This window comes from Oryzias latipes, chromosome 16 (genome assembly GCF_053564925.1).
Source record: "Oryzias latipes strain Hd-rR chromosome 16, Olatipes_Hd-rR_3.1".
Classification (NCBI taxonomy): Eukaryota; Metazoa; Chordata; class Actinopteri; order Beloniformes; family Adrianichthyidae; genus Oryzias; species Oryzias latipes.
The window spans coordinates 21,201,982-21,229,493 of record NC_136252.1 but is presented as its reverse complement, the minus strand read 5'-3'; the positions used below and the strand labels follow the sequence as shown (position 1 = coordinate 21,229,493).

The 27,512-nt window shown below is 39.9% G+C and overlaps 3 protein-coding genes across 4 annotated transcripts; 2 read left to right on the top strand and 1 right to left on the bottom strand.

Annotated features, from left to right (window-relative positions):
• The first annotated feature begins 1,113 nt into the window (after nt 1–1,113).
• On the top strand, nt 1,114–3,653 carry riiad1 (regulatory subunit of type II PKA R-subunit domain containing 1). The gene is made up of 4 exons (XM_004077889.5): nt 1,114–1,301; nt 1,386–1,462; nt 2,127–2,173; nt 3,451–3,653. The coding sequence occupies exons 1-4, from the start codon at nt 1,221–1,223 to the stop codon at nt 3,513–3,515; spliced, it is 270 nt and encodes an 89-aa protein (XP_004077937.1). The 5' UTR covers nt 1,114–1,220; the 3' UTR covers nt 3,516–3,653.
• An 805-nt stretch (nt 3,654–4,458) lies between these two features.
• Nucleotides 4,459–18,399, top strand: otoa (otoancorin). 2 transcript variants are annotated; one of them, XM_011485274.3, is made up of 29 exons: nt 4,459–4,553; nt 5,185–5,260; nt 5,362–5,423; nt 5,610–5,631; nt 5,871–5,919; nt 6,248–6,389; nt 6,509–6,571; nt 6,664–6,857; nt 6,940–7,073; nt 7,911–8,029; nt 8,120–8,259; nt 8,989–9,094; nt 9,197–9,412; nt 9,483–9,653; nt 9,745–9,885; nt 10,019–10,068; nt 10,154–10,274; nt 10,363–10,481; nt 10,563–10,704; nt 10,920–11,113; nt 11,187–11,277; nt 11,358–11,481; nt 11,596–11,801; nt 12,410–12,559; nt 12,640–12,782; nt 14,435–14,571; nt 14,670–14,767; nt 16,390–16,543; nt 17,813–18,399. In XM_011485274.3, exons 2-29 carry the CDS (start codon nt 5,203–5,205, stop codon nt 17,899–17,901), a joined length of 3,435 nt encoding a protein of 1,144 aa, XP_011483576.1. In that variant the 5' UTR covers nt 4,459–4,553; nt 5,185–5,202; the 3' UTR covers nt 17,902–18,399. The 2 variants fall into 2 exon arrangements, with proteins under 2 accessions (XP_011483576.1, XP_011483575.1); XM_011485273.3 differs by having other exon boundaries at nt 6,509–6,577.
• A 337-nt stretch (nt 18,400–18,736) lies between these two features.
• znf687a (zinc finger protein 687a) lies at nt 18,737–27,025 on the bottom strand. Its single transcript, XM_011485272.4, has 11 exons — nt 26,903–27,025; nt 24,565–26,474; nt 24,064–24,319; nt 23,811–23,983; nt 21,779–21,963; nt 21,521–21,697; nt 21,278–21,440; nt 20,970–21,197; nt 20,776–20,888; nt 20,196–20,298; nt 18,737–20,115 (listed from the first exon to the last, which is right to left on the bottom strand). The coding sequence occupies exons 2-11, from the start codon at nt 26,449–26,451 to the stop codon at nt 19,498–19,500; spliced, it is 3,903 nt and encodes a 1,300-aa protein (XP_011483574.1). The 5' UTR covers nt 26,452–26,474; nt 26,903–27,025; the 3' UTR covers nt 18,737–19,497.
• Between the last annotated feature and the right edge of the window lie 487 nt (nt 27,026–27,512).

The following is a 27,512-nucleotide window of genomic DNA, read 5'->3' as shown; positions in this document are numbered from 1 at the left end:
GAAATTTTTGAGGTTGCCCTTTACTTTCACTTTGTGGACAGTGTTTTCTTATGTTGTTTTCACAGCAACCGTTTGAGCTTTTAATAATGGTCATGCTAGGCTAAAAAGAGAAAAAGAAACACATCATTTTAACATTTTTAAATTGTTCATGGTAAATGCCAATTATCAAAATCCAAAACGTTTATTTATGAAGATATTAACCAAATTTTACCAGTGCAACAAAAATGGCTAGCAATACTGAAGCTATCCAGCCGTACAGTTTTGAGCCACATATCAGTTCAGATGAGGAAAACTAAGACGGATCTATTTGTCTGCAATTGGAATGGAGCCAAGCTGGGAGCTTGTGGCCCGCCAAATGTAGAACCTACGTCTCAGCTACAGGCTTTTCCCAACAGCATTTGCTCCCAATTCACAGGGATTTAAAAGAATTAATATTCAGAAATGCAGTTTTAAGATTAAATTTATTTATAAACGTCCTCCATCATCAGAAAAATGCATGTTAAAAAACACCTAAACCACAATTATCATCAGTGGGGTTTTTGACAGTCACTAATACAGCAAGTCGTCCTGGTGGTGATTCCCCTCTTTATGTTGTCTTGCCCATTCATCTCCGAACATCTAAAAACCCTCACTTTGACCTTTTCAATCAGTTTCTCATCAAAGAAACAAAAGTTTGGGTCTGCCAGGGGGTTGGAGCAGACAGATGTTAAAATTTTAATATCACATTATATCGGTAAACCACTGGCTGTATTCACAGCCTTACCTGCAGAAACACAAACATTTCTTGCATAAAAAAATGTCTACCAGCATGAGCATACTTAAACATGACTATGTCTATAAACCATATAATTGTACACTTGATATAGATATCACGATGTTCCAACCCACACCATCCTAAAATAAAAAAGTACACACAAAAATGTCAATTTGACATTAAATGTTTAAATATTTTAACTGGTTTGATTAATTTTATACTGACTGTAGTTACATTTAAATTGAAATACCCATTTAAGGCAGTGTAGATGTCATGAAGCAGTTTGTGATGATGTGTGTGTCCAAAATGTGCTTCAAAAGAGTTTGTTAGATTGCTCTCTGCTGCCACCCCGTGGTCAATGTTGGTAATTGCACCCGTTTCCACAGCAACCGTCTAAAACACTGGGAGCAGATTTCCAGGTTTTCGCAGTGAGTCCTGTTTTCAGACAAACGTTTAAAGCGCCATTATGGCAGAAACGGGCGTTGAGACGAAGCTGGACACGAGTGTACTTAATGCGGAGCAACAAGAAAAACTTCGACAGTTCAAGGTAGCAAGACCAGCTAACCGTGCTAAGCAATCAGTAACCTGACCCTAAAACAGCTGTTTTTCTTTTTGAACCTTTTGATTCCAGATCAAGACAAGAATCGACAACGAGAAATATATAAGAGCGCATCCTGAAGTAGAAGTTTTGATTGGAGACTTTTTAAGGTCTGCTCTGTATTTATTTGGATTTGTTTCACTAGAGGTCATGTTACAATTTTACTATTGCAAAACTTTTTTTAAAAAAAAGTTACAGGTATTATTAAATGCCCAAATTGAAGCATAATGACATATTTTTCTCACAAGACAGAGCTTTTAAAAACCAAAAAAGTTGTTTTCTAAGAAAATATTGTTAAATAGTCTTACTTAACAAAGGTGAAGTAATGGAAATCTGCATTAAAGTTGTGTGGACATACCAGTGAAATATGTATTTGTTTAAATATAAAAGCATAAATACAATCAATAAGTATGCAAAGTACATTTAAACCATATTAATTGGCAGGTATAGCTGCCACTAAGCAATTTAATATATGGAATTTCCTGTGAAACATTTTTTTGAAAATGTTAATTATATTCCAAATACAATATGTAATTTGGGCTTTTTTTAATTGAATTTTTCTGCATCTTAATTTTACTTTTTGAACCAAACAGAAAACAGATCATATTTAGAAATGTGGTGGAAGATTAAATGCAAACATCACTAGCCTCATAAGCTTAGAATGAGAGCATGAGTTAGGTCAATACTTTGTCATTTTACATCAAAACATCGGTCAATTCCTTAAATCATCTCTCATGAAGGAACAAACTCCATTACTTGTTCCTCTTCTTACAGGGAAATTCTCCTTAAAAGACCAGCCGACATTCGAGAGTTTGCTGGGGGTAAGTCGTGCACACGCTCACATGCAGATGTACATGCACACACACACACACACAAACACACATACACACATGCACGCGTGTTTTTGTTTTCTCTTCAGTTTAACCTCTTTTAGGTGAAAATTCATCCTCAAATTCGAGCTTTTTGAGCACCTTACATTAAATTTAGCAGATGTTTTTATATAGAGTGACGTTTAGGTGAGTCACACACTATGCCTAAACTAAGTCTCTCATAACATTTTCTACAGGATGAGTGGTAAAATATTTCAAGAAAGAACACTTTAAGTCTAGATGCCATGACTCAACTTCAAGACGTGATGTTAAAATGGTGAAGATTAATATAGAATTAAAACTTTTAAGATTTGGTTCTCTTTCACACAAATAGCACTACTTTATACACTAGTTTTTCAAAATCTTTTTAACCAATGCTGCTTACAATATGTCTGATATTTTGTGTGTTTTTTGTTGTTGTTTTTGAGAAATGTGTCCTTTCAAAACTATAACATGAAAGGAGAACTTTGAAAAGTTGATGAATGAGGGAAAGGTTGGAGGGCACGGAGAGGAAGAGAAGCTATTGTGAAGCAGGAAGTAGCAGAAATCAGTTGGGAAGTGAAGATAGGTGGAAGTCACTGCTATAGTGTGGTCTCGTGCCAAAGAAAAATACCACATGGTATATTAATTTGGAGTGAAGGTCAGAAGGAGCTGCGTTGTGTCTTTGTAGATCTGGAGAAAGTCTATGACAGAATACAGAGGGAGGAGCTGTGGTTTGTTTAAGGAAGTATGGATTTGCAGAGAAGTACATTGGAGTTGTACAAAACATGTGAGAGCTGAAAGACAGTAGTGTGATGTGTTCAGGATGGAGGTGGGACTGCTGTGGTGATGGATAGACTGACAGATGAGTTTAGACAGGAATCTCAATGTCTGTAGTGAGCGCAGGGAGCGGGTGGAGGAACATCTAGAAAGGTGGAGGTTTGCTCTGAAAATTTGGAGCTACAGAACAAGGAAAGAAGCCTAGAGGAAGACCAAAGAGGATGTTTATAAATGCTGTGAAAGAGAACGTGGGGGTTTTTGGTCACAGCGGGAAGAGGATGGTGCTAGGTGGAGGCAGAGGATTTGTTGTGGTAACCTTTGAAGGGTGGAGCCAAAAGTCAAGGAAAAAGTCATCTCTAAACTGTAAAAAATAGTTATATATGTTAATACTGCTGAACTATGAAGACATAAGAAATAACCTAATATCCCTGAGCAGTAAGACTTGAAAATAATGCAATTTTTTTTTTCAGATTACTTCTCAAGGTTAAACCCCTCAGGTGACTCCAGAGAAGAAGGAAACAGTGATGCAGAGTAAAACAGCCTCTAAATATTTCCCTCTGAACGACGCCATCATCTATTACACTATGTCTGTGCCATTTTTTAATCTTACTATAATCTCAAAACTGCAAATACTGTTTATAAGGATTATTATTAAAAACATGGATTAATTCTATTTATGTTGGACTTTCCTTTTATAAAACAGCAAATGCTCATTCTGTTGTGCGGCACTTCCTGAAATTTGTAATGTAGTTTTACCAAAAAGTGTTTCTGTACAAGTAATAAAATACACTTCAGGTTACAACTTACGTATAATCATTAGATTTAGAGGTTGCCAAAAATAAAATAAATATTTGTTCTCCAAATTGTGCTATAAATGCAATTTCTGTATGATTTAAGTCATTTCAGTCATTTCTATGATCACAATTGCTATATTTTGGGTACTTCCTGTTCATTTACAGCATAGGTTGATCATATGTAATGAATTTCATGAATGTATATCACTTATTTAGAGTTTGGATCTGACATAAAGCAGCACTGATTAGGTAATGCAGGTAGAGGACACAAGCTCACATTTGTTCTTTTGTGGTTGCTAATAAAGTTTAATAGGTGTCTATCCTTTTATGCTTTGTTTTTACTGGTTTCAAAACTTTGCGAAGCCCCAAAAGTTTCTTAAAATTGGACTTTTAATCAAAACATGAGGAGGACTTTTACACCAAAGTCATGGAGGTGAAAGTTTTGCGCAAAGGTGCAGTAAGAATGAACAATTGTGTAAACATTATGCATCACGGACCGGCACCTTGGCTCCAGCCTTCAGCCGTCTTTGGAACATTTGTTGTGCACTAAGTTTGGGAGGTGGGTCTGGTCCAAATGGTGCTTATGTCAGAAGAAAAAAACAATGCCATGCACCTGCTTTGATTAAGTCAACAGGAGGTAAACGCCCATCCAGATTACATCAGATAAGAGATCACTGCAGAGGAGGAACACACACATCCTCTGCACTCTTTCACTTGTATGCATCCTGCTTTTCCTTCAACCTTTTTCCAGAAAACACAAGTAAGAAGACACTAATTCTGTAAGTACCCTATGCAAAAATGAATTCAAATTCAACTGAAAATTGGACTGAAGTCATGATTTGCATGAGCTTTGTGGTTCTTTTTTTGTGGAATAATAGGAGGATAAAGCAAATGATCAACAAATAATTTTGTGTTGTTTTATCTGGACTGTGTGTCGTGCAGATATTTGTCATCTGTGTTGTTTTCCAGAAATCTCTGGGCATATTTAGATGAGAAGACAGATTACTGCAAAACAAGCGAGCTGAATGTAGGCCAAATACCAATATTCAATACAGACCAACGAAAGGATTTCAAAAGATTTACTGAAACTGTGACTCAAATACAGAGAAGTGACAGTTTGAAAACATGGATGTGCTGTTTTTCACCGCATGTTATCCTCAAAAGTACATAAATTCTCCCAAAGGGTCACTAACAAAGAGAGTTACCAAGGAAGTATGACCACAAAACCTCAGAGGAGGATGAAGTCTGCTGGCGCTCACATGGAAACAAGTCCCATAACAACTTAACAACTAAATCACAACAATATTTGGAAGAGGATACGTGAAATTAGTTAGAAAAATGTGAACAAATTATAGGATTCAAGAAAATAAATGTATTGTCATTTACAGTTGTTTAATCTGTGTTTCACAGCAAGGAGGGAGGCATCTCATGGCTCCAAATGGAGGAATCTGTTTTTTCATTCTTATTGTGACCTCTGCAGCTTTAGGTGAGTTAGAAGATCTACCTACTGCCCTTTTGTGATCAAATTTAGATTCGTGTGAGCTCTATGCAAGCCTCCCTGTGCTGACTCAGCACTACTGTGTCCAGCTCAGCCTCCAGACCTGACAGCTGGAGACAAAATGGGCTTTCAGGACATTGCCAAAAAGCTGGTGAGAACGTTTCAGAGTGCTCAAGATGAAAGCTTTTAGGCATATTCCAGAACGTCATCATCCCATCATTTTTGTCATAAAAGTCAGATTGTTGGAGGCATTATTTATTATTCATTTGTGTATTTATTTATATATATAAGCATGACTTCAGATATCTAACTGGGATACTTTTCTTCCTTTTTTTAGATGATGAAATGTCAGAGTAAAGGTGAGTTCCCTTTCAAGGCTTTTATTTTCTGAAATTCATGTTTGAGTCAAAGTTACCCCCACATGTGATAGAAACGAATAGCAAACCCATTAAAAAAATCACCTGTAAAGCAGTTAGTATTTAAATATTTGTTGTTGCAATGTAAGTGCCACTGAATGCTGTGTAAAATGAGCCCCACAGGTTTGCAAACACACATCTTTTGTTGTGCTGCACACTAATGTGGAGGGTGTCCTTTACAGGATTCCCGTTGCCTCAGATGACGCTGCTAAAAAGTGTCTTCAATAGCAGGTAATTACGTTTTATTTGAATCTTTCCTCTTGGTTGTGTTGACTGTTGAGGTGAGTCGTGGTTAGCGTTTATGAAAATGAGGCCGAGCTGCTCTGCCTGAACCAATGTTTTCCATATACAAAGAGCCTTTTGATCGTAAAATGATCCCTTTCAACTTTTTCCCAGAAGTCCAACCTTTTCCATATTTGTTTTGGGCTTTAAAACTGAGTATTGGACAACAAAGCAGCTCATGGTACCAAGGGTCATGATGAATTTCTGTGTCCATTTTTATTAGATCTATATATTTTAAAACAGGTTACCTACTTTTATTTTCATTGTTGTTTTAAAGTGACTTGATTGCAGCGGACAGAACCGCTGAGCAGTCCAGCACCCTCCTTCCCACCTTTCTTCAAGTCTTGACTTCAATCACTCCAGGCAAAAATAATGACCCAAATAATCAACTCAACTTAATGAACACTGTCGACAAAATTGTAAGAATACACTACAATACACAAAATTTTAAAAATAAAATACATTTTAGTAGTGCTGAATGTCCTTTTTTCAATCTGTAATTTATCCCAAATGACAGTTTTCCTTTCTTTTTTTATAGACAAACAAGATGTTGAACTGCAGCCATCTTTCCTTCATGATCCAAAAGATAAAGAACTCATCTGTGAGTGTAGACATTAAAAACAAACTCCAACAATCACTCTTTGGCAATAAATGTGCTCTGCGGCTGTCGGGTAACATTTGCTGTTCCCGCAGGAATCATCCTCGTGTTTTTTAAGAGCTTTCGTGGCTCCTCTGTCATGGACAGCTTTGATAACCCAAGAGGACAACAACCTCGACCCAGACAGCTACGATGCCCTGCTGTGGGCCGCCAAGCCTGTGCTGGTGGACGTACCCTCTGAAACAATGAAGCTTCCTACCAAAGTAGAGGGCCAAAACATGAAAAACATGTGTGTGAAAAGGATGTTACTTTACGTAAGGCAAAGTTCTGAGCAAGTTTTCCTAAAGTTGTCAAACCTTCTGTGACTTTAGGATGAACATGCTGCAGGAAGTCTATAAAACCATGACTGACATTCAAAGAACTCAGGTGCTAAAGTGGGCAAAGGAGCAGATCATGGAGAACTACTTTAATTGTACATTAAGGCCACCACCAGACCCTCAATCAGGTAAGGAACTCGAACAAAAATGCAGTCAATCCTTTCATTTTTACTTGAAAACACATTCAGTCCTTCCTTTAGTCTGAACAGGTTTAAGTATGAGTGATAATACAGAGAAAACACATCAGAAAATAAATACATCTGAATTTACTAACACATCCATGAAATTTACAATTCCATCGTGTTTAATGTTGTAGAGTAAAAGTACCATCAATTATGCTTTAGTCACAGCCACTCGTACAAGGGTTGACCTGTACGCCACACTCAAGTCGTTAGTAAGATGCGAGTTTAGGCTCCTTACTGACAGCGTGCAAATGCTGCTCGCACAAGGTGTGCAGGTACGAGGTGTGTGGGTGATTAGGTGTGTAGGTGATTTCCATAACTCTAGCAGTCAGCCTGCAATATCAGAGCACAGAATGAACACACGAGTATCACTTGAACAGCACTTACGGGCTCCCTTGCGCCATGTGCTGGGTTTGGGGAGTTAAAGAACTGAAAAATCCCAATAAATTGCCTGCTTCTCACCTACTTACCCCAACGTATTGTTCTAGTGTACGCAATGACCTGTCGTCCAGAGTATGCCAGTAGAAAAAAAATAAAAAGAAATGAACATTTTAGCTGTCCGGGTTCACAAAGCCGTCTATGATCTTAAAACTTTGTGTGGGCCTCCTGCATGCCCCACACAGGTTTGCCCATTTTACAACCCCCAGGCAGCCTGTCTCCACCCATAAGGCCACTTGTGACTAAGGTTTTACCATGGGGTGTGATGGATCGTCATGAGCTTTTGATTTTGGGTTGTTAATTTTTCATCATGTAAGAATATGCACTCTTTTATCCTTTACACAGTTCTGATGTATCACTGCAAACCATCACTGCAGTGGCTGGATTTGGAGTCTTTGTCCATCATGGGACCTTACATCTCCCAGCTGATGCCCGAGGATGTTGATTCTTGCCCCAAACAAAAGGTGGTCTGGGTTCCTTCAGAGAAACACTCACACACATTGGAAACAAAAGGTTAAACGCTTGTCTGTATCGGTTTTCTCGTTCTTCCCCAGCTTTGTGAGTTTTTCCTCTCAGCGCAGCTAAGATCCAGCGTGGGTGAAGCAGCAGAGATGGGGCCGAGCCTGAGCAAAAAGTTTCTCCAAAGAATTCAGGAGTGCTTCAGTGAAAACGAGTTTCAACATCATGTAGATAAGTGTGTATCAATAAAATAATTAATTTAATTAAAAAAAAGTGAGTAACACAGAATAAATGAGCTACATTTTATTAGAGATTGCTTACACTGACTTAAAAGTTATGTGACGGAATGAAGTGTTTATGGAAAAGACTACCAAACAGTTTATACTCAAATTCAGTAAACATTTTAAACACTGTTAAAAAAAATGTTTAAAATTTTAATATACACCTGCTCTAACTGCGGAAAGCGGCATGATTTTTAACTCACTGTAATGTGGTCATTTAGGGTTATTTTAGGATTTTTATATTCTGGTTTTAACAATTTTACCAGTCTTATTAATTGCATATTTTTATTTTTAATGAATGAAGCACTTTTTGTTTAGCTGCAAATTACTTAGTTATGATGTGTTGTTTTCAGTGACTATATGATGCACTTTTTATTTTGTAACCGTACACTTTTCTCTCAATAAATTCTTTTTTTTTTAATGAGTGACCCACTAACCAAAGAGCACTTAAAAAATTTAGTTTAACCAAATGACAAATACAGTACTGTCTATTTCTTTGGTTAAAACGATAAGATAGTAGATAGATGTAGATAGATGTATATATATATATATATATATATATATATATATATATATATATATATATATATATATATATATATATATATATACATATATATATGTCAGCAAAGAAATTGACAGAGCAATACAAATAACTTATTGTTTTCTTTTATTCTCTGCAGGCTTGGCCCACTGGCTTGTTATTATGATGCTCCAGACTTGACCCCTGACCTCAGTCAAAGACTGCTTTCTCAACTAAATGACTGCAACCACACCCTTAACCCAATGGTTTGTCTTCCTCTTTTCAAACTCTCAGAAGTCTTTTACATTTTGAAGAAGATCACAGCAGTGTGTGTGAGCTGTTCGTCTCTGTTCCGTTTCCACATGAAGCTGAAGAAGCGCCTCGTGAACTGCATGATGTCAAACTCGAGTGATGCTAAAGCTCTGCTTAGCCTGGGCAACAGCGTAACTTTGCTGAGTCCTGAGCAACTGTCTGCGCTCCCTGCCACCAACCTGAGCAATGTGCTCCAAAGTCTGGGCCTCAATTTGAGATGGACGACCGGTCAGCTGCTGACCATCGTCAGGAATCAACTGGGTGATAAGAAGGTGAGCTTTTGGAGATGACAGTCCTATTTCTGCAGCCGATCTTGGCTCCTGATGCTCTACTCCCCCTCAGTGCGATGAGGTGTCAGGCAAGGACCTGCTGGCCCTTCAGTCAGTCGCAGCGGGTTTGCCGAGCTGTGCGCTCAAGAATGACAAAGTTGAGGAAATCCTAACAGACAAAGAGGTTCTTAAGAACATGTCCCAACAAATGAGGAAGGGGCAATTAAAGGCCATGCTTCAGGGGGTGAGTACGCCGGGAAAAGAGAAAGTTTCTGGTGATCAAGGGATAAATATATAAATGCAACCCCAAAGAAACCTGAATGTTTCTTCTGTAGCTGCTTGGAAAAATGAATCCCTCAGAGTTGGTGCAGAAGTTGCCTGGCCCATTGCTTCGCAGCATTTCTCTCAACAACTTAGACAAAGCAAACATCACCTCACTGGACCAAGTACAGAATAAAACCTGGAGTAGGTCACAGGTAATCTTGCAAAGTAACTCAAACACTATCCCATTTCAGGATTCAAACTATGTATCTTTTATTTGTCTTTCACCTAAATATCCAGGCCATTCACATTTTAGAAATGTTGCATGTTTTTTTGTCTGTTATATAGGCAGCTTACCTGGCAAAGAAGATGTTTAATCTCAAGCAGCTTCACTTTCAGTGAGATACACAGCTCTACCATTTCAGCTCATTTATCAACAAATGCCACATTTAGTTCAATTTCAAACGTTTGTTTCTGATACAGAAAGCTGAATTCAGTCCTTCAGGGTGTAACCTGTGAGATGATTGACAATGTTTCAGACAGCAGTGTCATGGAAATGGCTCAGGCCATAACAAAGACCCCACAGTGGCTCTCCAAAGTCCAGGTAAGGATGTACTGACCAACGCAGCACACCCAAGCAGTGAAAGGCTTTCCGGTGCGTCAGGTGAATTCTTTACTGAATGTGTTTTCAGGCAAGGTGTGCAGCCCAAAAACTGTTGCTGACTTTGGAAAAAATGAGACCTAATTATTTAAAAACCATCACGGAACAGGAGCTGGACGCAATTCCCACCACATTGTTACTATATTTGCCGTAAGCACAGCATTTATTCTTTTCATTTCTGTTTTCAGTTTGGAAAACTTGGATGTTTTTGACTCTTTTCTGCTTTTCAAGGCCTTGGAACGTGAAGGATTTGCCTGACTCTGTGTGCCGGGCATTTCTTGACAAAATGCAAATGGCTAACCTGAGCTCGCTGCCTCTTCATGCTCCATCACGGCCTGCAATCACCCAGAGAGCCCTGCTTTGCCTCACTAATGTAAAACATTTCCACCAACACAAACACGTGTACTTAGAATTGTCTTGGTCTGTGACGCACCATTGGAAATACAAACTTTTTTTTAAATCATAGTTTTTTACTTAGTTCTTCAATGGATTTTAGCTGCTGCAACATTAACTTAACTTGAGGCTTATACATTTTCACTCTAGATCAGTATACAACCTGCATCACTGATGTTTTCTGTCCATTTGCAGGGCAAAAACCTGTCAGAACTGACAATCGCAGATATGTCCGGGCTTGGACAGCTTTTGTGCGAGGTGAAGCCTTCCCAAATTCAACTGATGGCCCCTGATGTCATCAAGTTCAGCCTCCAGACTATGGCCTTCTGCTCGCACATTCCTCAGCTTCACAAGCATGATCTGATTCAGATGGTCAACCAGACCTTTGGGTAGGAAACGTTGGTTTGGGGGTTGACGGTGCTGCAAAGAAAGCTGAGTCTGATGTGTTATTAATCGTCGCAGAAATCCATCTGATTGGCCAGAAAAAACAATGGAGAGTCTTGGTCCCCTCCTTCTTTTGGACGATAACACAGCATCTTTTTTACCGAATAAAGTAATCATCAAACCCACTTCAGCATCTTTGAATGAACATGAACTTGTAGATTTACTGTTTAACCTCTTGGTCCCTGTTAGCCTTGGATGAAGGATGTTTTGGTTTTCCTGAAGTCCCGCCTCCACCTCACTTCAGATTTTCTGCAGAAGAAGTTGTTTGATCTGACCACCACCGCATCCAATGCTGCACGCAGAAAAAGAGAAAGTAAATCCATTATAGCTGCTTTCACGCTAAATGATCATGTATACTTACTTTTTCAAATCAAAAAATGTCATGACCTCTGACAAGTTAGTGACATCCTCTGTTTACCTTTTGCAGCTGGCAATGGAGGTGGCTCCTCTGGCAATGTAATAGATCCCAGCGAGAAGTTGATTGAAGAACTGGGAATGAACAATGTCTATTGGACAGCACCAAAGCTGGAGATGATGTCCAACAGCACATTTCTGGCTACTGTAGAAACCCTTGGAGCAATACCAGGCTACAGTGCAGACCAGCTGCATGTCCTCAGTAACAAAGGAGTTCAGGTACAGCGCTTGGATAAAAGGAGAGGATTCCTTATGGACGCATTTAGAGGAAAAAATCCTCTTTCCTTTTATCTTTGTTTTTTTTCCCCCATCCTGAAATAAGGAGTTACTGTGATCAATCCAAAAGTGAAATTAATGTATGTTAAATGTGTGTTAAATGATAACACTGCAAAAACTGAATCTTAAGAAAGTAAAAATTCAGCTGTTACAAGAAAACTTGCCTAATTTCCTCTATTGCAAGGAAAATAATCTTTTCAAGAAAAAAAGGGAAATAGCAAAACAGTCTTAGTTTAAGAAAACATGTCTGAGTGACTAAAATTTTCTTTTTTAAATCAGAATTCTAAGACCATTTCTCTTACCCCATTGGCAGATTGTTTTTTGCTCGTTTATGGTAAAAATTTCCAATTTTAAGAAATTTTGACTTGGTCGCCTGTTCTTGCACGATATATAATAAACTCTTTTTTGTTAGCTAATTCACTTTCTGAGAACCATAATCAGTGCATAGAAACGTTTAAGTGTTTTTTCAATAAAGAGAGCTGAAATGTTTTTCATTTTCTGAGCTGTTTCATATTTTTGCAGTCTGAAATTCATTTTCTTTTCTACTGCAGGCTTTTGGACCAGTAACTCAGATGACAGACAGGGATGTTGCACGGTTGGGATGTATTACCCGGGGATTCTCCAACTCCGACCTGGAGAAGCTCCCGTTCTCTCTGGACATTCTGGAAGGAATCGCTCACTGTGGTTGGAACGACTCACAGGTTCATTCATAAACACGGTCATGGTTTGTCTGATATACTAAGTTCTCTCTTAAAAGGTGTTACATTTTTTGTCTCATTAGATGGCGTCGGTGTGGAAAAGTGCTGCGAAATACAACAACCTGACAGTGCCCAGGATGAGAGCTGCAGAGATGGTTGCACTAAACCGCTTCATTTGTGGGCTGAACTCCAGTGAGATCAGTCAGCTGAGCGTGGACGCCTTTAAGTTTGTGCAACACACACACACACACACACACTCCCACACACAAAATGAATGAAATCAGTCATTTTCTTGTCTGACTTCTACCTCCATCACACTTTCTAAAGAGACTAAACCATTATGATCCCCGAATACTAAAATATTCATTTTTAACTTTACTCTTCAGCAACATAAACACCAAATATAACTCTTATTTTATTCTTTGGAAAAATAAAGATTCTAATCACTAATCACTGAATAGTAGTTTTTCCCGTGATGAATGTTTTTTACTCTAGGGCCTGTTTAGAAACTGTCAGTTCCTCTTGATCCCATTGCTTTCGCACATTTTCAGTTCAATTTCTAATTCAAAATGATTCACTTAAATATTGGGAAAAAAAATCATAGTGAATTGTTCCCAAATTTCCTTCCAAACGAATCTTATTTGTCTTTTTATTTTGGGATTCAAAGTGAACTATTCTGAAACGTTTGATGCATTTTATAAATTCTTATGTTGAATCTAAAATAGAGCGTTTTTTACCTGGAAAAAAAAGAGGTCACTTTAATCAGAATCCAGGCCTTGAGGGCTGGCATCCTGTTGGTTATGAAGAAAACCTCCTCTGCTGCTGACTACCTGCATCAGGTGTTTTTAGCCAATAAGGAGCTTCAATGGCAGGTTAGTTGAAAAACTTATAGGACACCGGCCCTCCAAGGCCTGCAGTTTGAGACCTGTGCTTTAAAAAGAAGAATCATTTCTGCCTTTTCTAAAGGATTGATTTTTAGCCTTATCGCCCCTCTCTCAAATATGTCCGACCATCCCAGTTATGCAGGATAAAGTGGCGACTCCAGCCAGTCTATTTTTACAGATCTAACTTGTTTACAGATCTGAACAGTGAAAGATGATGTAAACTACTAACGTAGTAATAGATTTATTACAATAATAAAGTTTCTTCATGGACCGTTAAACTCACCACACAGGAAAAGGCCACCAGACAGAGGACTTGTTACACATTTCTCATGTATTTGATGGGATTCTGGAAAGATTTTTAAAGGTGGGTGGCCAAGATCAGGTGATAAAATAAAAAGCCCACCTTTGATCACAGGAATAAAATCAGCAATCATTCATAAAGATTTTACTGAAAACATGATCCTCATATTTTAAAAAAAATGAATTATTCCGTTTACCATTTTCTAGGCTGTTTACTGACTCTTATTTTGTAGCTGAATAAAAACCTACTGGACACGAGGATTCATTTTACATATGAAGTACCGGAGGTTGTAGGATGGTTATGTTGCTATGGAAAACCTAAAAGAAAATGATTTTTTTTGTTTTTTTTTAAGGTTTGAGATATTTTCAGATTATTCATACTCAAACTTCTCCCTTTTTTAACCAAATCAAATTATATAACCTCACAAAACCACTGATGATACTCTTGTAAAACAAAAATAAGCAACATACAACATTATGTTTCAGTTATTAAAGATCAAGAGGCTGTTTTACGCTTAAATACACTGATCTTTGTATGAATAAATAAAGGTTTAATGAAGATTTACGCTTGTTATTTCTGATCTCAGTATTGTGTCTTTGACTTAACAGTTTTTATAGCAGTTGGGCTTTAGACATTCAGCAGTCTGTAAACTAAGAGATCATGGATCCGAGTGTGTGTGTTTGTGTGTCACAGGGATGCCGTGGGGTCCATAGATGCTCTTCAATGCTCGCGTAACATTAAAAAGCTGCTCAAAAACCTCACAGTGTCGGCATTTGGAAATCCAAGCACCTGGACTGAAGCACAAGTGTCTGACTTACACAGCATCATTAGTAAGACCATTCTTTGAATTGTGTCAAAACTGCTATAGTTTTCCTATTTTCTCATTGTTTCTAGTTTAAAAATGGTTTCCTTTGTTTTTCTCCTGCAGCTGGCTTGGATGTGGCTGAAATGGCTTCTCTAAAACCATCCGTCTTTTCTTTTCTGACTGAGAGCTGCATCCCACACATTCCTCCAGAAAACCTTGTGGTAAGTGGCTTCCTCTAACCAGACAACAGCTGTCCGCTGAAAGAAAACTTGAGCTGAAACATCTTATAGAAAATAAACATCTTTATGATGCTTCTTCAGATTCATCGTTACTGTCTCCACGTTCTTAACCAAAAGCATTGATTTTTGGTGACTGGATCAGCCTTTAAAGGCCATAGAGCAGGGGTCGGGAACCTTTTTGGCCAGGAGAGCCATAAACGCCACATATTTTTAAATGTAATTTCGAAAGAGCCATACAATAATGTAGTGTCCCTTTCCCACACTAAGGCACGGAGACTTAACCTCTTTTAGGGTTCTTTATTCTGGTTACTGTAGACCGCAACAAACGCCGTACAATCAATTCAGCAACTCCTGAATCTCTCCCGCCGAGACGAGAGCGCTTCTCCCAACTTTATATTCCCCCGTCCTGCTCCAGCCCTCCCATTTCCTTATTCGGCCCATGGCTGAACACCATTGGTCCAAACTCCCTAACAACAGGCTGAGCGACAGAACTGAGGGCCAATCAGATCTCTGCTTGAACGATGCGTTCCATGAACTCCAGAACTTTTAACGCGGCCCAACAGCCAAGTTAAACTCAGTCCGCGACAATATGTTTAAAACTAAATATACAAGTGAATGTGTGCATTTGATGTAATTTCAACATTTTTAAAGTCCAATAAGTCTGTGGATTCTTTTTAATAACATTGTTATACTGTTGCTAATAAATGATGAGTATTTCTCGTGGTAGTTCTGCTGATGGTCTAGTCTGGTTGATCCGTGGTGAGTTTCTGCTTCATGCAGGCGTTGAGACTTTAAACGTGATCGTAGGTCTGAATGTTCTTTAGATGTGAGACAGACATGGAACCAAACACACACACCCACGCTGCAGGAGTGACGGGCAGCAGGTTTACGTTTTTACCATCATCTCTGCGCGATTCACCTGCTGCCGGTCCCCCCCCCCCCCCCCCCCCCCCCCACCCCCTCTGCTTTCTTCCTCACACATCCCGTCCCCAAAACTGCGCGCTCTTCCTCAGGGAGGCAATTCAAAGGTTTCCGGCTGGTACAAACTCTGTGAAATAATAGATAACAGTAAACTGATAGTTTTTTCTCCAAGCACCGCTACTACTGCGCGCCTCTGGCATCGCATCGCGCCCGAGAAGGACTGGTCTAATGATAAAAAAAAGTATAATTAAGGATTTGTCTGCGAGCCACATGTGACCATCAAAAGAGCCATATATGGCTCGCGAGCCATAGGTTCCCGACCCCTGCCATAGAGCAATATGTTCACCTCTGTTATGGTAGAAAGCTGGAACTCACCTGAAGGCCAATAATTTGGGGGCATTTCTAATCCACAAACCAAATTTACTGAGTTATTCAAATAGGACAGCACCCCTAAGTGACACAGAACCAAAGCTGATTAAATTTCTTTTCTTTAAACCTCTTTTCTCCTGCTAAACTATTTTCTTTGGTTTCCTTTAAAGCAAAAGTAAACAAATATTTAACATCTACAATATTATTGGGACACATTAATTAGCTGCTCTGTAAATCCCAACAGAGCAAATATGAATTTGGGGCTTTTGCTGAAGTAAATGTGTTTAAGGGTTTGTTTGTTTTTCCCCCTTCAGGCACTGTCTGTCGCTCAGCTGGAGGCTCTCGGGCCTGACAACGCTGCCATGCTGACCGCCGGACAGCGGGCAGTGCTGAGCAGAGACCAGCTGGCTGCTGTTGAAAGGGCTGCAACTGGTTCTGCTGCTCCACCACAGAACCCTCCACAGTCTGGTAAAAAAAAAGAAAAATGACAGAAAAAGAAAATAATACATCTGTGTGTTTAATACACACATACATACATATAACTTTTATCAGACAGAATTAAACATTTTTTTAATGCCATCGTAGTCACCTGTTGCTTGGTTTTTCTTAGGGGCCATGGTCAGCTCTCTTAGGGACCCAACTCCCTATGTTAAAGTGCCTAGCCCTTGTGCCATCCTAGGCATTTTAACATTGGGAGTTGGGTCATCTAGACCCACTAGACAGTGCACTGAACCTTTTTTCTTCAATGATTTGTGAACCTCAGTGGTGTCTATGGATTACATGAAATCTTTCCACCTTTATCCACTTTTGTCATGGTAGGGAGAACACATCAATGTAAGGGTGGGGTCATCTAAGATAACACAAGGGTTACAATAGCACAAGGTTACAGGAAGGCTCAAGACCAACTTTTTAATCTAGCTTTTAGTTGAAATTAAAGAATTGATTTCAAATTTTTATTACTTTATGTTCTCTTTTTACTAATTTTTTTTTTTTTTCAATTCACATCTACTGATTAACATCTGTCTATTGGGGCTTATTTATTAACTTATCTGGTTATTTGTCTGTTTTAACTTGCATGGGCATTTTATGTGTTTTATATAAAATATTTGTGTAATACCTTTTTATTTTATTTTTTTAATTTAATTATGTTTATATGAAAAGCACTTTGAGTAACACGAGTAGGAAAAGTGCTATACAGATCAAGTTTGATATAATTTTTTTCTCATAATTTTATGAATGTATTCTTGTGAATTTTTGACTTTTTCCCATTATTTTACAATTTTTTCTTGTAATTTCTTGTCATTTTTCTCAATATTCTGTTGTTCATTTTCCTGTTTTGCCTTTCTGCCCTTTAGAAGGTGCGGCAACAAATTTCTTGCTTTTTTTGTCTTTTTCTTTTCTTACATTATGCTTCATCTTACGCTTTTTGTTTGTTTTTATATCTTTCAAAGTTTTTTGTTTTTTTTTAATCACACTTTTAGATAACCATTATTATAGACATTTTAAAGTTTTTAGCTCGGGGACCCCAAGGTGTTGGGGGCCCCCTGGCAATCGCCTTCCTTTGCAGTATAGTAAGTCCGCCCCTGAACGGTAAAACCTCAAATTTTGCAAGAATTGTGGCAGGAATTGTTCATAAATTCATTTGTATTTTAAATGTGACCGTTTTTTTTTCTGACTAGGGTTTTGTAAATGTGGCCGATGAAGAAAAACTGTCCTCTGTTTTCATGTGACTTTCAGATTCTGGAGCTTCTGCTCTGATGGGCGAGGGGGTCTGCATCCTCGTGAAGCCTCTTCTCTTTCTCATCATGGGGATCGTGCTGCTGTGAGAACACAGTCCGCCCTTCCAGCTGCAATCAAAGCACACGGCACTTTTCCCTCCTCGAAGCACTTAGCATCTTATCTTTAGGGGTTTGTTTCAGATGAAAACCAGTTTTAGATTGGAGGAAAGTAGATTGCTAAGACTGTAGTAATGTTTGCATGTGCTTCCTTTGCATGTTTGGGTTTTCTCAGAGCGATTTGACTTCCTCTGGTGGTTTAAAAACACACTATGGACCAGCAAATTGTTAAGTTCGGTTTGGGAAATGGATGGAATAAAATGATACTCTCAAACACACATTCAATATTGCTGACCCACATCACTGCATTAATTCACCACTTAACCACCAGATACATTTCAATTCCTTTATTCTCAGTAGCATCTTTCCAAAAACACACACTGGTGTGATGTTTAAAAACCCACTCTGATGGAAATGGTGTCTTTAACATGTTATGTTTTTTTTTAATGACGGAGGACATATATAAAATAAATTAAGCTCAAAATTGCATTTCTGATTATTTCTTTATTCAAATTGTTGTATGAAAAAGAGCGCATTTGTGACAGAAAATGAACTGGGTGGGCCACAAGCATCTGCTCTATTCCACTACACAAAGGGAGGGTTACTGCATGCCAACAGTCCTGCCATACAAGAGGCGAATGTCTGAGCTGCCGTTGCTCTGCAGAAACCAAGTCCTAGAAAATCAAAGCTTTATTGATTTTGAAAACTGCATAATCATAATTAACGCTTTTACAACAGATTGTAAGATATTCAGAGTTGGAGTTGAAGTTAAAATGAGAATTGTCATGAGAATTTGTGAAGAATATCAGAAAGGAACACAAAGGTGTGTGGGTCAAGGATTTTTTATTCTCTTAAAAGTCTCAGACACTAAAAAACAAATTAAACAAGTTCAGGTTCTGAGAAAAGAAAAAAACAATAATTATTTTATAAAAAGAACAATTTGTTTTTACAGGATTCTGATAGCTTTAGATAAATATTTACTCACATAGAAAAATGATTTTATTACATATTTGAGGAGAATTATATACCATATCTATAGATATATAGAGATATAGATATATATTTGCATGTATGTCTGTTTAACCAAATTCTACAAATATGTTCAATTATTGTTAACCATTTCAGTACAATTACTGACTTAAAATTTGCAAAGATGGATGTTTCTACAGTAATATGTAAACCCATAAAGATATTTTTACCTCCACAAAGGCAAAGTATAAAATGAAAATGTACAGATGCACTAAAAGCATACAAAACAAATCTCACAAAAATATATCTAACAAAATGTCTGTAGAAGAAAAACTAATTTCTGAATCAGATTTTTTTTCCATTCTGAAATGTTTAAACAGCCTTTCATGATCATTTATTTATGCAAATGTCTAATTGAGCCTCCAGGATGTCCCTGATATCGTGACTGGGACAGAAGTGCAGCAGATCCTGAGTTTGGAATTTCTAAAACTAGTGCTTGTTTCTTTCACAGTGCTAGCACTGAGAAGCTCTTTGGTTAACAGTGAGTGCACAGATAAATGACCCCCCCTTTACATAATAACAGAAAAAAAGCACTTTCTTGGAAACTCAACTTTACATTCAGATCGTTTTTCCTGCATTTCTAGCAATAATGAAGGCCATGCCATGAGTTCTGAAATGTGTGTTTAGATCGGATGTCTTTTCAAAGTGTTTGCCGCACACCTTACAGGCCAGGCCTCCCTCCTCTTCCTTTCCCTGACCTGTGGAGGTTTGGCTTGAGGGGGACGCTGGCGCAGAGCCATTCAGGTGACTCTTGTCGCTGGGATTCTTGGTGTTGCTGGGGGAGGGTGCCAGGTTCCCACCGAGGCTTTGTGGACCGTCACCGGATGCATCCTTGACCTTGTGTGAGATGAAGCGGTGGCGGGACAGGGAGGATGAGGAAGTGAAGCAGGCGCCGCACTGCAGACACTGCACACCGGCGCTCTCCGCGGCGCTCTGTCTGTGCTGGCTGATGTGCTCCTGAAACGCCGCCTGGTTGTCTGTGGAGTAGCCACAGTGAGCACAGCTGAGCACAGCCTCGGAAGGGGCGCAGGGAAAGGAGGAGGAGGAGGAGCGCAGCTTCTTCGCCGGACTCATCCTGCACGTGGGCTCTTCACTGCGCTCCAACTTGACCTCTCTGCGCTTCCGGCGAGACCTCACGCTGTCCTGCTCCGATGAGCTGTCGGCTTCATATCCTCTCTGTGAGTTCACAAACAACATCTGAGAAAACATGTCTGCTGATTCACCATCTTGTAACAACAACGGCGGCAGAAGCTTACCGTCCCTGCATCCTGGTTCAGGCGGTCCACGCCGTGCCTCAGCTCTATGTGTCTCTCCAACATGGCTCTGCTGCTGAAAGTTTTCTTACTCTCCAAGCAAAACCTACAAACACATTTTAGATGTACTTTAAAGATTTGACTCCTCATTAAAGAACTATTTGTTTCAGTTTTGCTCCATTAGCTGCAGCAGATTTACTTTAAATAACAAAAAGTCAGTTCTTATTATTGTAGTGTGTGTGTCAGAGGTCTGATCTGGAGTCCCTGCTATCAGCATCTTCCTCTAACAGCAGTTTTTGACCGTTTGAAACATCTTTTATGTTGGAGATGATGAAGATCACATGGTCTTCTCTGCCTTTATCTGTGTCATACTGCATTTGACGATGGGTCACAACAAATTTTTTATAAAAAATAAAACCATAAAAATCTATTTCGGCTATAGTGCAAGTTTTATACAGGTGCACAAAAAAAAGAATATCCAAATGAAGGCTAGAAAAGTGATATTTATCCTTTTTAAATGTCTTAAAGAAGTAACTTCAAACAGTTTTGTGTTCATTTTCACATACAGGGATGGAATACTCACTGACAGCGGAAGCCACGGCTCAGGATTTTGTGTTTATCTCTGATGTGGCGCCTCATGCTGGAGGTGGTGGTGAAGGAGCTCTCACATTTGTTGCAGGGAAACTTCTTCAGCGTCTGAACACACAAACATTCACACGTGGAGTTCTTTTGGTTTCATTTTCAGGTTAAATCCTAAGCGGTTTGCTCGTTTGAGACCTTGCCGTGCTGTTGGCTCATGTGGTTTACGTAGTCCTCCTTCTCTGTGAACTGCAAGTTGCAAGACTGACACTTCCACCCCGCAGGAGCCTTGATCCTTTCAGTTTTAGCTTTCCTTTTCTTCCCCTTTTCCAGATCTCCTCCTCCCTCCGAGCTCTTGAAACTCACAGGTATACATGTGGAAGCAGGGGAAAGCAACTCTTCTTTAACAGTAAGGGTCTTGTGAGTCTGAGAAAAACAAATATGAAAAACAATGAAATAAAAGAATTGTGGGCTTTTCTGTGTCTCGACATTTAAGGAAGAGCTACCTTGAAATGGTCCAGCATTGAATGTCTCTGAGAGAACAGCTTGTTGCACTCGGGACATTTAAACACCTGCACCCTCTGGTTGGTTAAATGGGTGTCAAAGTGGGTGTGCAACACATGCTTATAAGTAAAAACCGTGTCACACATGACACATTTATAAATCAGCCTGCAAAGGAATAAGAACCCTGGTTAGTTTGTCTAAATGAAAAGTTAGACGAGACCACGTGGAGTATGTGTTTCATATACAAAGTCTGTCCCTCGGTGGCATCTGGATGCTGGGCAGTAATGTGGCTCTGTACGCTGGGGGCAGATTTGAAAGCCATGGGGCAGCTGGGGCACTTGTGGAACACGTCACAGTGAGCCTGCTGGATGTGAGACTTCACAGAGTTCAGTCCTCCAAACACCACCAGGCAGCTGGAACATCTGTAAGAAGAGGTGTGAGCAAAGGTGGATGTTCTAAAAGCAGGAGATGAGCCAACAGAGGCGTAAAGCAAAAAGCTGTACCTGTAGCCAACACGGCGAGAGAAGTGCAGGCAGGTCTCGTACAGATGTTTCTGAAAGAGCGGCTGTTTGAGCGTGAGGCCGCACTCTGGGCAGACGTGTGGCTGGCTCCCTTGGTGGATGCGCTGATGTGCGACTGAGCTGCAGTAGTTGGGAAGGAGCATGGTGGGGGAGCACTCTGTACACGACTAAACAAAATGAAGAGTCCAGATTTAGAAAATACTAAGAAACTAACCTTAAAACTTCAGAAATATTTCCTCAACATTGTTTTGAGGTCTAGAAAACTTTGCACAGGAAGTTATACTACCATCATTTCATTAATTTTTCCTAACTTTGATTTAAGTTGTAAGAATGAAACTTTGTCTATTATTAATGTGAGGTGAAAAAATAACCCAAACATTAATGGTAATTTATCATAAAAAGTGCATTTCTTAACCCTATGTTGCAGGCTGCTTCGAACCATAGACTGTACATGAGAACTGGACTGAGTGCGGGTGACGTCATGCAAAGAAAACGACTTACTTCTACCTCCAACCAAATCAAGTCAATTCAGTCGCCATTTTTTCACAGGCCACGTTGGAACCAGACATCAGTAAGCAAATCAGCTGGAGTCACCATTTCTATGACAACCACTCTTGCCAATCAGGAGTGAGTTTGTTGGAAGGCCACACCCCTACCACTTGAAAGCGGGATCTCAGTCCAGTTCCCATATACCGTCAATGATTCAGTGATGAAAGTCAGGTAAGGAAAAAATCCCTGAACTTTTCTTTGAGCGATATGGCGGGCACAGAGCGAAATTTTGGAAAAATACGTGGTCTTAGATGCATTCTGGTGTATTCTGGCAGCTAGTTATTCACTTCTTTATCAAGAAACTAAGACTAATTGGAGCATCATGATTTGTCATTCAAACCCCTAGTTTGACTCTCCATTAAGGACTTGCTGGTCCCAAAAAAGAATTTGGAAAATTGCTCAAAGTAACACAATCCTACAATCTACGCTTTTCCTTAAAGCTGCAAAACATACAATTGCTAAAATATAGTAACATCAAAGCCCCAAATGGCAAAAAGAACACCAGTAACTATGATATTCTATGAAAATACCTCAGTTATTTATACATTATTTCTGCGTTAGAAATGACTGATGTACAACATCCACTTGCACTGTTTTCTCAAACTATAATTACATCAAAATATGGGATCTGCTTTAAACTATAATTCTATAACATAATACATCAATTCTTTAACACCAATACTAAGTAATCTGGGAAATATCAAAACAAACATAAAAAATAAACTAAATATTGTAAACATTGTTTTTTAAGGGAGTGCGGGTCCAAACCATCAAATACTTATAATTAATGTCAACTATACTGAACTAAATCATGGTAATTAGGAAATACAAATAAATTAGATAAAGAAATGTATTCAAAATAAAAACTGAAACTCAAAACTAAAGTTGAAATTATTTCAAAATGTGGTTTTGAGATTATTTTACACAAAGAAGTATTTGACCTACACTACCTTAAAAATCTTTTTTTTCCAGCCAAGACCACTTCAATTTGTTTTTTATCGTCTTCTCACAACTGAGGTCGTGACCAGGCTCAATAATGACGATGCCTGCCATTATTTTAACACAAATTTGATCGCAAACTCTTCAGATGTGTTTGTGAAAGTTTAGCGTGGGTCCGCCAGTTTTGGTCTCTAGGGAAGCAAGTCACGCTGACCACGTGGTGCAGACAGAGCCAATCAGACCCATCGACGCATCCGAAAGCAACTAAAACGTCCCGTCATTGGTCAATTAGGCCCGGAAGACGAGAGATGGCCACGACCATAGAGGAAGCGATCTGCGGAGAAATATAGTAAAATAAAGCTAAAATTAGCTGATTTCAGACCATTTTTTAATCCGGAAAGCGATTTTTCCGTAGAGATCAGGTCTTTATTTCCCGGAAAGTACGTTCGGTTTGCTCAAAAACCCGGATTTCCGGGAATTCCCGGAAGACTTTCATCACTGATGATTACAACAGAAAAAAACTTACAGTACTGTGAGCTGGTTTAACCTCCTGAAAATGGTCGGACAGCTCCTCTTTACTGCAAAACTGAGTGTGACACTCTGGACATTTAGTGCTAGCGTTTGGTGCCGCCTCTGCTCCTTTGCCGGCCGACGGCAAAAGCTTTGAAGTGGCCTGCCCCAACACTGACGGCAATGACCCTAAAAGGGTAAAAGGAAACAGAGTTGGAGAGCAGACACTTTAAAAAAATGAAAAAACCAACACACAAAGCTTCTCCAACCTTCTCTCGCTCCATCTGATTGGCTGATCATCAGGTCCACAGGCACGGGCTTCATGACCAGGTGTGAACACTGCATGATCAGGCCTTTCTCCTTGTGCTCCCTCGCGTGTAAGAGCAGGCTACACTTGTTGAAGAAGGCCAGACGTTTGGCGCAGTGATTGCAGGTCACTTCGATTCGGAGCGAGCGGCGGTCATAGTGCTGCGCCAAGCTCTGCTCCAGGGCAAAGGCGTCCCCACACTCCAGGCAGCGATAACCCTAAGGGGCATCAAGCAGCCTTTCTGTGAGATATAGAGCCTGACAATCCCGTATGGAGAAGAATTTACACCACAGTTAAAGCAACTGTTTTTAGCAACACTTCAATCTATTTAATCTCACTGCTTTTATGCATGAACAAACTCTAAATATGTGTTCATAAAAAGTTATTTTCATGGATTTTAAGTTTGAAATATCAAAAAGTTTTTTTTTTACATCAATCTATCCTGGACAATGTGAAAGTTTACCTGTGCAGGAAGACTAATGCCCCACTCTGCTGGCAGAGGGGAGCTCAGTTCTGGTTTATATGTGGGAAGCAGGTTCTTGTTGTTGAGGATTTTGTTGAAAGCTTCGACCAGGTTGGACTGGTTCTTGGAGATGATGGCCCCTGTGCTGTTCACAATCGACGCCGGTCTGCCGCTGGGTTGTGTGGGAAGCACAGGTAGGGTAGAGGTCAGGGTCATTCCGGTGTTTAGAGTTTTCTGACCCAGGCTGCGGAGGTTAAAGGCGCCCGTGCTGACTCTGGCAGAAGAGACGGAGGGAAGCGCTGCAGATTTTGTGATGCTCACTGCCGTCGCGGAAACTTTGGTTTTTGTCTCCACAGAGGATTCCTCTTTGATTAAACTCGTTTCTTGCAGCTTTTCTGCCATCTCTGACTGCAGCACTAACTCTTTTTTGGATCTAGCACCAAGACCATCTTGTGAACTTTTGGAATTGTCCACACCTTTTGTAGATACTTTCACACTTCTTTTAGACGCTCCACTTGTCACAGTCCTTGTAATGCTGCCAGTGGGCATTTTGATTTTCACTTTGAGCGGTCGCAGAGGAAATGAGGCCATCTCTGTTTCACAGGAGGATGCGGTATCCTTCGTGTCGGCACTGCAGTTCTCCTTATTTGGTTCTTCTCCATCTCCAGCCATTTTTTTGCTTGTTCTCCCTGGTTTTTCCTCCTGACTGGACTCTACTTCCTTGAGCTCCTGCTGGTGAGGAGAGTCCTTGTAACTTGAGGTTGATCCTGGCGGTGCAGCCACATCCCAGCTGCTGCTTTGGTTGGTGAACAGACAGCCTGTCTCACTGGGTGGGGGGCTCTCAGGTGAGTCTCTCTCATCAATCACATGTTCTGGGTATAAATTTTCCTGGACCACTGTTGAGTTTGTGCTGGTAGGAGAAGGGGAATGATGGGCCTTCTGTGCATGTGGATCTGATGTGGAAGAATTTGGGGAGGTGGGTGTCCCATCTTTCCCATGCTGGGTGAAAATGGGAGAACTTCTTCCATCTTCACCACTCTGGGATTTACTTTGTGTTGGTGTAGAGCTAAAAGACAGATTAGGAGGATTAGGAACAAGAGACGATGTATTCCCAGGATTCCCAAAAAGATCAGGATGTAGTTTTTGTTTGTTATTTACAGGGGGAGAAGTGACAAATTCTGGACCCTCCTGGATCACCAGTGGACTTCCAATGTCTGGCTCTGAATCCTCCTCATCCGTATCCATAACACGCCTGACTTCTGCATTCATGTTTCCATTTTGCGCTAAAGTGGAGGATGGCTGACTTTCCTGAGGACGCCGTGCATGGCTCTGAAGCAGGGGTGGAGGCAGCAACACGTCAACATGCTTTGAAGACTGTGAGTAGAGAAGGGGCCTCAAACTGTCGGCGGCTGCGGAGGTTTGCTGTTGGGACCGATTCACAGGGTCTTCCTCTTGCTCACAAGGGGAATTGGATGGCGATGAGGCCCACAGCCGCGGGAGGCATGATGTTCGATTGCAACCCATTTGGTCTTCAAATCGGCTCATCATCTCAGAATCCACGGACAAACTTGGAGGCGTTTTAGGACCAAGCTGCTGTGTCGCACCATGGTGAGATGTAGGGTCCAGCTTGACAGGAACCTGAGAGGTCAAGACGCCGTCTGAAGGATCATCCGTTTTCTCCTTGTCAGGTTTCTCTTCCACAGACTCCGACCTCCCCGTGTTCTTTACAATCACACTGACCACAGGAGGCTCACTTGGAGGAGCATTAGCCCTCGCCTCCTCCCGCTGCTCCTCTGGATTGGACTGGATAGCTTCCTGTGCATTAATGTCGGGAATATCAAAAGCTGCCAGCAAATCATCGAAATCTGGGGTCTTCATGTCCCCCATTGCCAGGGCAAGGCTCAAGAACCCTAAAAGGAACACATGTTTGGGGTTAATTGTGATTTCTGTATCGCATAACAGTGAAATGACTGTACTACAAAAGTGTTTACGGTGAACTGTGTGCCACGACAATCTTAAGTTCCAAAATCAAAGGCAACAGATAGTGGCTTATGTGTAAACAAAGATTTGCCTGGTGCAAAGTCAAAATAAGGGAACTGATCAAAGTAAAACGACGAAAACGGTTTGATGCGTCAAACTTTAGAGCCATTCTGCAGTGCAACAAGTGTCTGCTGCTAACACAGCGACATGCTAGCTAGCCTCACTACTCAACCGACTCAAAGTGGCTCGAATGCACACGCTGGAAACCATATCATCAGTTCCAATGGTTTCAAATAAACCAAGTTAATTGCATGTCAGCGTTTATTAGAACTGAAATTTATACGAAGTTATGCGTTACCTTTCTGTTTGCGAAGTTGGTTCCTGACTTTCGATCTGGGCGCATGCGTTCTACGTCATCAAGTCGTGCGACTCAACTAGTAAAAAAAAATATTCAATGTTGATTTTAATGAGCTTAGGAGTTATTTTTCTGACAGTTCAACGGGTTTAAGCCATATTTTAAACACTTTATATTTTTATTGTAATATAAATATATAAAAGTACAATTATGTAAATAAGGACCACTATAATGGTACAATTGCAGTTTTGAAACCTTGTTAAAAAATGCCTTTATAGTGTTTATATGCAGACCCCTAAGATAATCTGCATTTAAATTAAGAAATAAACAAGTTAATAAAAACACTTACTTATAGAAACCAAAAGCTTATGAAGTTCTGAATGCAAAAAACAAACCATCTTTAAGTTGTATTAATTAATTCCCCTAAGAAAGGTTAAACTACTAAAGTTCTAAGGTGCATGATAGAAAATGAGGCTAAATATGCCAAACATACCATACCTTTACTTAATAAATCGAGGAATTAATATCTATGAGATTAAAAAGTGTGTATGCTTAAACCTTAAGATTTGGCTTTATATCCCACTGGACTTTTCCTCTGACGCACAACATGAAG